This window comes from Pundamilia nyererei, unplaced genomic scaffold (assembly GCF_000239375.1).
Source record: "Pundamilia nyererei isolate P.nyererei 1_Seehausen unplaced genomic scaffold, PunNye1.0 scaffold00045, whole genome shotgun sequence".
Classification (NCBI taxonomy): domain Eukaryota; kingdom Metazoa; phylum Chordata; class Actinopteri; order Cichliformes; family Cichlidae; genus Pundamilia; species Pundamilia nyererei.
The window spans coordinates 1,013,829-1,023,022 of record NW_005187446.1 but is presented as its reverse complement, the minus strand read 5'-3'; the positions used below and the strand labels follow the sequence as shown (position 1 = coordinate 1,023,022).

Below are 9,194 nucleotides of genomic sequence, written 5' to 3'. Positions count from 1 at the left end.
CTAGAGCTTTAAATTTTTACTGATTAACTCTTATCTGTTATTTGGAGAGTTTTCTTGTTCGTTTTTGTGCGCATTTAATCTTCGTCAACACCTAAATTATATTCAGAAATAACACTTGAAATTTAATATTTCTCCAGTTTGCAAAGATTGCATAGCTCACATGTCATTGAACTGACAAAGCGTCCTTGGGCAATGGTGAACACTTCGTTGCCCTTGCCTATCAGAGTGTGAGTGTAAAGTGTCTTTTCTATACCCAAGGCATGCTTTGAGTGAAGAAAAAGCACCATGTAGCTACCAGTTCATTCAGCAGGTTACCTGGATGTCTGCTGAGTTGCTGTCATGTGATTGGCTGTTTGACATTTGCACTAGCGAGCACTATAGCAGGTGTACCTAATAAAATCTTAGGAAAAACAGACATTTTAGCATTAATTAGATGTAGCCCTTTTTTTTAAAAGTTTTTACATTTATTCATTTTTACTTTTTTGTCACAAGGAAACAACAGAAGAGAGAAGGGTGTGGAAAGAGTAACAGGAAATAAATAAACAGCACAGTAGTAAACAGTCTTTCTATACTCTAAATGTTTGACTTACAGGCAGATCATGTGGCCAGCCGATGATCTGTTCTTGGAGAAGCAGCTCCTATTTATGGTCTTTTTACATGCAATGTTCAAAAGGGAGGAATATCGTCATATTGAATCGTGCCACTAGGTATCAGTCCCAAAAGCGTCACTGGGATCCTTGAAAATATCACAACCAAACATGTCCTCTAAAGTGTTTAGTGTCAACATTATTAAAGTCCATTGGCATGCTCGTAGTTTTGTACATGAACTGCTGTGACTGCACACTTCTACACAGTTTGTCCAGGGGTATATTTGTATGATGTGTACCTTCAATCGCTCCATCATCTTCTGGTGAAATTCCCTTTTGAATCTCTGTATTATAATTAATGTATTATAACTTGATAGAGAACTTGTGTTTTGGAGATATTCACATGTACATGAGTATGGGCGGAGTTAAATCTGGATGATAAGATCATCTGTGAGTAATGCCATTATATGGTTCTCCTTAGCTATTAGTTCCTATGAGTCAAGGCCTCTGTGAATATTCCATAAAGGGGTGAGCTGAGGCAACAACCCTGCATCTGTCTGACAGGTGATCTTTATTCTAGCATTTTTACCTGAGGCTATATCATCCTCATTTTTTTTATGATTAATTTTAATTGATAATATGGGGATAAAAGAGGTTGGTCAAGGTGAAGGTTTTACAGTGTGGATGGGAGTGAGGCTGATTGAAGCAGTTTGCACTTTCACCTCACAGTAAGAGGGTCCCTGGTTTGAGCTCCAACTGGTGGATCTCTATGTGGGGGTTGCTTGCTCTTCCTGCGTCTGTGTGTGCTTCCTCTGGGTTCTCCTGGCTTCCTCCCACAGTCCAAAGACATATATGTTAGGTTAGTTGGTGTTTTTAAATTAGCTGGACGCAATATGTGAGATAGATGAAGAGCAGATTTTTAAAGATCTGCTCATTTATAAAATCAATCAGGGTTTGTTTAGCATGCAGCTGTGTGTAAAAAGCCTGCAAGGCTTCACATCTGAGCTTGTTAAATGCACAAAGAGCCTGTTTATCCTTAAGAGAAACTACATTCTTATGCTTTTGTCTAGACGACTCAAGTCACGCTACAAATAAATGCTCACATTTTCTCTACAGTGAAATCAAAGAAAACAGAAGCGTGGCTGACATTTCACATGCTTCACTCGCATCTAGAAGGATTTGAATGCCAGAAATAAACATTTAGACTTGTGTAATGCAGATCTTTATTAGATAGTGCTGCTTCACTTTGTACAGTGTGTATCCACTCTGGAAAAGAGCCCGTTTAAATTAGAGTTAGATTGTTTTTTTCATTTTTATATACACAACCTGTCCTTCAAGTTTAAAGGTTTGCATGCAGAGGAAAAGTAAGCACTTATATACACATTCAGATGTACTACTCATAAGCACGGCAGCCATTACCATCCATGTACCACTCATACAAAGAGTCCTGTCCTGAGACAAATGGGTCATCTTTTTATGTAAGTGCTTAGCGAAGCATGAAAATCATTTTATTATCCCATCTGTCAGTTCAGCAGTTTACCCAAAGGACTTTTCAGGTCTAGCTACCGAGGGGTTAGGCCGAGTGATGAGACCCGAAATCCTGGTAAATATTGTCCATCGATCACATACAAAAACACACGCTAATGCAGACATCTCTGCAAGCTAGAACTCCATTTTAACTAAAGTTAAGAAAATGAACAGGAAGTAAATGTAAGCATCTAGAGAATCTACCAAAAGTAACAACAAACAACAGTCTGAAACAATAAAGCTCATATTATTTATATGATTTAACTTATGCTATGATAGAAATCACAGCATGTTAGTAAGTTACCCAACACAACATATGCTTCGGCTGGACGTATTCAATTCTATCTCATCCTGTGTGCTACCGTTTCCATTTGGCAACTGTTCTCAAATTGCTGTAATTAATGTGCATCCATGTGAACCACAGTAGAATTAACTACTGATGGGAATGACATTTGCTCAGACCCCCGAACCCAGAATTCCCCCATAACGTGAGAAGAAAGTTTGGAGCGCAACGTGATGGAGAGGGGAGAAAATCTTCACATTACAACCCCGCTCCACCGTTAGATAGGACTTGGCACAATTTGACATACCCTCTTCTCACCCCATGTGACTCCTCATCCCCTCCCACAGACCTCAATTTCTTTATATTTTCTTCACTTCACTAAGTGCTCTCTTTGCAATGAACAGCCTCAGTTCCAGATCTTGAGGAAGCTGTCCCAGGATCCCGTGCAGCACGCCATGCCATCCGTGGATACTCCGATGCAGCTCACTCTGTTGTCGTGACCAGCCAGCACACCTGAACAGCAGCAAGCAGGGAAATAAATGAGACAAAGGGTCAAACATTTTGAAATAAACTTCCAATTCAGATTTATCTCCCAGTTTTTTCTTTTAGTTCACTTATGTGCAAAACTAAACTTTACAAGGAAATGTAACTAAAAGAATATTGTGTGCTTGTAAAACTAATAATAGACGGAAAAAGTAGTTTTAGTCTTTCTTGTTTGGTCAGATTTGTCCAGCAGCATTAAGAGGAGTTGGTGCAAATATTTATTGTCCCTGGGGTGTATATGGGACTGTGTGTCAGGTGTTTGTGTTGCATTATATTACTGTATTGAAACCACAATGACAGAAAGAAGAGAGCAAACTCACTCTGGAAACTAAGTGAAAGGAATATAGCAGAAAAAAGATGGAGAAAAAAAAGTCGAATAGCTCGGTTCCTCACCGACTCTCTCGGCTTTGAGCGAGTCCCAGATGTTGACGTTGAAGTCGTCGTAGCCAGCCAGTATCAGGCGTCCAGACAGGGAGGGGGCCAGAGAGGTCACCCCGCACATGATGCTGCTGTCCTGGTAGGTGATGAGCTCCTGGTCAGCTCGCATGTCGTACATCTTGCAGGTGGCGTCATCTGATCCTGTTATCACTGCATTACCGTTGGGGAAGAACTGGAGGAAATAGAAGTGGTTAGAAAGCGTGCCTCCTTGGACAGGACGCGCTGAGAGCTTTGCACACAATGGAAAAGGAAATCTTTTTTTCCCCCTTTGTTCTCACCCCAATGGCGTTGATGTCACTCTCGTGACCTCCAAAGGTCTGTCTGCAGGTGCCCTCCCTGATGTCCCACAGCTTAGCTGTGAAGTCACAAGCCCCTGAGATGAAAAACTTGAAGTCTGGGGACACGCCGAGGGACATGCAGTCTCCCTGGTGTCCGGCAAACACAGTCTTCTGGGTCCCCGTCTCAATGTCCCATAGTACGCTAGAAAGGCAAGTTTAATTCAATTTAAAGTGCAAAAGAATCAATTCAAGCTTTCTTTTGTTCAGTAAATCGAACTATATTCTTACCAAGTGCAGTCGCCTGAGCTGGTGATGATCTCAGTGTCGCTGAGGAAACGACAGCAGGACAGGTAACCTGTACAACCACAGAAATACCACATGGGGCACCGCAGGACTCATCACAAAGGAGCGTTTAATTTCTGTTTCTTGTCACCTTCCTACCTGTGTGCGCTGCCAGCTCTCTCATGACCTTGACATTCCCATCCTTGCCTTTCAGGTTGTAGATGGAGCACATGTTGTCCAGACCGCCACACGCCACAAGGTTTCCAGAAGGTGCATAGGCACAGGTCATCACCCACGATGACTTGAGGGGGATGGCATTCACCTAGGTGTACACAGAGGACAGGAGAGCTTGTTTTCAGCCTCTGAATTTACTGTCGTGTATTTAGTTGTCTCACGAGGGAAATTTAGATCCTGTAACTTTTAAAGGTATGTGCTTAAGTCTTAATGTTTGAGCAAGAGATGCTGAAGGCACAGTGAGAAGTACATTGTGTATTTTGGTGTGTTTGAGAGTGAATACACCCTGCAAGGTTTACAACCACGTTTACTTTGGGTTTAGGTATAGCTGGAAACAAAAATTCCTATTACCGGAATTGTAATAGACCTGCCCTTTGGCCTCTCCTACCTTGTTGGTCGTGATGGTGTCCCACACTATGAGTTTTCCATCCTGCGAGGCACTGACACACAGCCTGGAGGAGAAATGTGGATTAAAATCAGCAAAAAAACCCAAAACAGGTGAAGCAGAGGCTGTAACATTAAGAATATGCTCCCCCCTATCAATTTACTCAGTTTAAAGCAAATCTAATTTACCATCTCCCTTCTGCATATCTGGACTTTTCTCACTTTCCTCACAATTATTTAGAAAATTATTAGAAAACTATCAGATCTTGGCTGCAACACACACACAAAAGCAGGTGTTCTTTCAATTTGTGCAGCATGTTGGGTAATTACTTTGAATCAGTGGACCAGTGCATTGCATAGATCTTGGCAAGATGACCCCTTAGTGTTTTCCTGGTCTTCATCTGGACACGCCCCATCACTGTGATCCCAGCTACTGCCTCCTGCAGTGTGGTATCCTGCACCGCCTTGCGAGCTGCCTGCAGAGCACACACACACAAAGTGCCGTCAGGAATAATATGTGAACACACGTCAGACAGAACAGTATGTGTATTATGCTGGATCTACCACAGATGATATATTGTGGCCAACTTACGGTAATCTGGTCTTTGAGACTATCTGCCTCCTTTCGAAGTTGCTCCATTTCACCCATGGCGATCAATCAATAGTGGGCTGTAGAGAAGATGTCAGAAGAGGCCGTAGTCCTGGGAATAAGAAGGAGAGTTCCGGTGAAGCAGCATGAACAAAACTCAGTCACCAAGAAATCATAAAATCTTTGCCAAGTCACCCGCGCTATCCTTCCATCCCAGAATTTTACCTGCATTTACCTGTTAACCTCCCTACTGCAGGTCTCCAGGTAAGTGCTGCTTTGCAAGTCAAACCACCCCCATCTGCTTTGCAAACTTTTTCTAACTTCGCAGGAACATACAGAGAAACCCACAAGACACACCTACACTCAGACACGCACGCACAGGCAGACCGTATGAATATTCACCCGGTTAAAGTTTGCTCTTCAGACGATGTGAGAGCAAAGATCCTCACCCTCAATGTACACACAAACCAGTATGTCCTGTAATGATGCGTATCAGCTCTCACTCGCTGCCTCTCAGCTTCACGGCAAATTCACAACACTTGTAGAGGAATTTGTGCCATTTAACACTCCAGCTGAGCTCTCATCTGCTGCTGATGGCTATTAAATTTTGCTAATGTGATGATTAAATGAGCAATGTTTAGCGGTACAACCAATCGCCTAATGGTCAGACTCATAAAGTGTGACAAATGTAATCAACGCACAACTGAAGAGGCAGCCAGAAAGTCAGAAAGTGGCACAGAGAAGTTCAGATGGAAAAGCACGGCGTTAATTTCTCAGGTGAAGCACCACAATATAAGCAAACTTTAAAAAGAAAACACACCCTTTTCAGTTTCTTGTACAAATATTAAAAGTTACGTCTTTTTCTTTCTAAAGCAATCAGTTTTCATGATGCCATTTCCTTTATCTTACCTTAAAAAGTGACAGGAGGGAATACTTGCGCTGATTTTACCGTTTGCGTCCCTGCAGCAATCTCTCGCTTTCTCTCCCCTCTACTATTTGAATGAGTGTCCCTGTCAAAACACATGACCAAGTGGATTTGCCTCTAATTTGTTTGAAGTGAAAAGGAGAGGAAGGGAAAGGAGGGAGTGACTCTGTAAAAGAAAGAGATTTGATTTAATTGTTTGCCACTGGGCTTTATGTGTAAAGCTAAAGTAAATGGATGATGGCCTGATGCGGCGCTCCAAAAACACACACCAGCCGCAGCAGCTACACTTTGGGTGTAGCTTTCTTAAACTGCTTACTGATACGTCGTCCCTGAAGTTTCTGAACCAAGGGGGATTTTAAAGCCTTTGCTCCAGATGTGGAAATTGCTCCAGTAATGAGCGTTTTAATGACGCTTGAGTGTTTTAGTCGTGCTATTACTCTTTTGCCATTGTGTTCCTGGGACCCTGCCATTGTTCCGTGTGATTAAATGACTGCTAGGTTGGTGGGATGGTGGAGTGCATTAACACAAACAGAGGGAGAAGTGGAGGCAGAGGGAGGGGAGGCAGGGGGTTGAAATAAGGGGGGTGAAGGGTAAGAGGTGAGGCAGGAGAGTGAGTTTTAAATCCTACTGGCTGAGATTTTAAGGGATGCCTTTTGAATCAAATCTGCTCTCATCCGATTACTGACTGCTCTTTGCATCTGGATAAGAGATGGAGAAAGGGATGGGGCGGCAGATAGGGGCATGAGAATGAGGTAGGGGGCAGATGGAGGAGGTGGGCAGAGGGAGAGCTGGTGAAAGGTGGGGCAGGGCCCATGAGTATGGCCAGTGATTCGACTTTGAATCAGAGAGCTCCTCAAACAGTTTCCCTCTTATATTCTTGAAGGGGATGTTAAGAAGTTGTTAAATGGCAGCGAATTATTAGTTTATGTGAAATAACATTTATGTCACTATTAAGATGTTTTTCATTGGCTTTAATTAAACCGTAGCACTCAGTTTGCATCACAGTGAAAATGTCTTCTTGACTTCAGCCAAAGCACCTCTCCCTTCTCCACCAACAGTGTATATGACTTCTTTTAAAAGGCACACTGTAACAGATCATTTTTTTCACGTTGCATAAATGCCATCGACCACTTCTTCAACTCTTAAAACTTCAAACAGCCGATGCTTTGATTCTTAAGTTTACACGGAAAATAATAACTGGAATAACTTTACGCAGCTCTGTCATGCAGATTATGTCCGATTGCATTAAGAGTCAGACCACGAAAGGAGTTTGTTTTTTATTCAGATTATCAGAGCATACAATTAAATCACTATTGTATGCTGATCCCGTGCAAATCCCTCATCTGCATGTGCTGTAAGCAAAAGATGAAACGCAGCTAAAGACATCGGGTGTGTATCAGTATAAATGTGACATCTCCGTACTCCATATTTAATCAGACTGTTTTAATAATCAGCAGGTTTCCAGCTTGAGAAGAACTCTTACACTTCTTTTCTGAAGTGTAGGAATCACAACACTCAAAACAACCACATTTAAAAACGTCACAAATATGGACACATTTTTAAAAGATATCAGCCGGAAATGTGTTCAGGTCCGTTTTGTATGACCCTTGATGCCCATGAAGCATGACACCGCAGCATATCCACAAAACTGAAAACATCAATGTCTGCTGAAAGGAACACATGACCATCCACTTACCAATCGGAGACTGCTATCGAGGTGTTCTGGTAGATCTTCAATCCCTCTTCCTGCAGCGGCCTCTCTCAGGTTGCTGTCATAAGTTCAGCCTGTCTGTTCCTACTCTTTCCTCCACTCATTCGCTTTTGGTACAGTGCGGTATTCCTCACTTGCCTCACTGCTCCTATGAGGAACAAATGAGGATTGGAGGGATGAAGGGAGATCAGCAATGAGGGGATAAACCCTGGGATGGAAGAGTAAGGGGGAGGGGGGGTGATGGTGAAATAGACAGAAAGGGAGAAGAAACAGTGGGTGAAACCAAACAAGGTGCAGAGCATGTCTGTAGGGTCACAAGACATGAGCCGGGGTGAATCCAAGTCAAAAGACTAAGAGATGGAAATCGTGGAGGGGAGGGAGAAGAGGATAAATAGAGGACCTGGGAACATGGCTTTTTATGGTGCTGAGATAGTTTTCAAAAGATCTATGACTGACAGGAGGGTTTGTGTTTTGTAAACCTGAGGTGAAGCTAATATTAGAAAGTGTATGGGCAGAGGGGGAGATTGGCAGTGTAGGGATCCGACTGGCTACAATGATAAAGCAAGAATAACTGCAGGATTAAGGGGAATGGATGATTCTTACACACAAGCAGACCAACAACCATGGGCATTTCCTGACAGTGTGTAGAGCGTGCGCCACTATAGCTGTCTCCTATGTTCTTTGTCATCTAAAGGTAGAGATAAAGAGCCACAATATCCCTTCGGTTTGCTCGAGTTCTGCCCACACATCTAAATTTAGAGGTTTCTGTTGTCACTCGTCTGTTGATGTGCCACTCCACAGCTTTTGCACATTATCTAACAGAGTAAATCACCTGTGTTAGTTACGAAACAACGCAGCTTGCACTCACGATCATGACATTGCATTGTTAGGCAGAGAGCCGGATCGACGAGAACAGACTGCGTTTGACCCAAAAGGCCTGGGAGAAAGTCACCGAATCAGGTGCTGAATCCCAACTGCATTATTAAAGGGAGCTCCCATTCCTTTCTCCCACTGAGGTTTTCACATGGATCAGGAGAGTCACTTTATTGAGAGTTACTTTCTGTAGCTGAAGTATGTTCATGAAAAATGTATGGCAGAGCTATTGTACTGCAGTGTCTGTAACTTCTCCTTGAAATTTGTGTCAAATACCGAGTGTCCTCTGAACAAGAAGAACACATTCAAATCCTAAACTAGTCCTAAAACAAATTTGCTTAGGGGTGTTTACAAGTACACAGTGACAACATGCAAAACATCCCAGTCTAAGACCTTGTTTAATGCTCTTTCTCTAAAACACACTTCACTTAGTTGCAAAGAATAATTAGAAAATATAACATAAAATCCTGCCCATGAACAAATTAAATCCTACTTGTTCCTATATAGAACAAGTAGCCCAGATATCACATTACTACTTTC

At 42.5% G+C, this 9,194-nt stretch overlaps 1 protein-coding gene across 5 annotated transcripts; it reads right to left on the bottom strand.

Moving 5' to 3' along the window:
* Positions 1 to 1,798: 1,798 nt before the first annotated feature.
* gnb3a (guanine nucleotide binding protein (G protein), beta polypeptide 3a) lies at positions 1,799 to 7,975 on the bottom strand. 5 transcript variants are annotated; one of them, XM_013910562.1, is made up of 10 exons: positions 7,767 to 7,975; positions 6,055 to 6,236; positions 5,149 to 5,257; positions 4,887 to 5,032; positions 4,561 to 4,624; positions 4,098 to 4,260; positions 3,945 to 4,011; positions 3,657 to 3,858; positions 3,334 to 3,550; positions 1,799 to 2,910 (listed from the first exon to the last, which is right to left on the bottom strand). In XM_013910562.1, exons 3-10 carry the CDS (start codon positions 5,203 to 5,205, stop codon positions 2,804 to 2,806), a joined length of 1,023 nt encoding a protein of 340 aa, XP_013766016.1. In that variant the 5' UTR covers positions 5,206 to 5,257; positions 6,055 to 6,236; positions 7,767 to 7,975; the 3' UTR covers positions 1,799 to 2,803. The 5 variants fall into 5 exon arrangements, with proteins under 5 accessions (XP_013766016.1, XP_005731942.1, XP_005731941.1 ...); XM_005731885.1 differs by having other exon boundaries at positions 6,055 to 6,155; XM_005731884.1 differs by lacking the exon at positions 6,055 to 6,236.
* Between the last annotated feature and the right edge of the window lie 1,219 nt (positions 7,976 to 9,194).

What these genes read in the sequence shown, in the direction of transcription:
- gnb3a (XM_013910562.1), bottom strand. Translation starts at nt 5,205, where the DNA reads ATGGGTGAAATGGAGCAACTTCGAAAGGAGGCAGATAGTCTCAAAGAC. An exon ending in ACACCATCACGACCAACAAG is followed by an intron (nt 4,261 to 4,560) that starts GTAGGAGAGGCC and finishes GTGTACACCTAG; the next exon opens with GTGAATGCCATCCCCCTCAA. An exon ending in AGCTCAGGCGACTGCACTTG is followed by an intron (nt 3,859 to 3,944) that starts GTAAGAATATAG and finishes TTGCCTTTCTAG; the next exon opens with CGTACTATGGGACATTGAGA.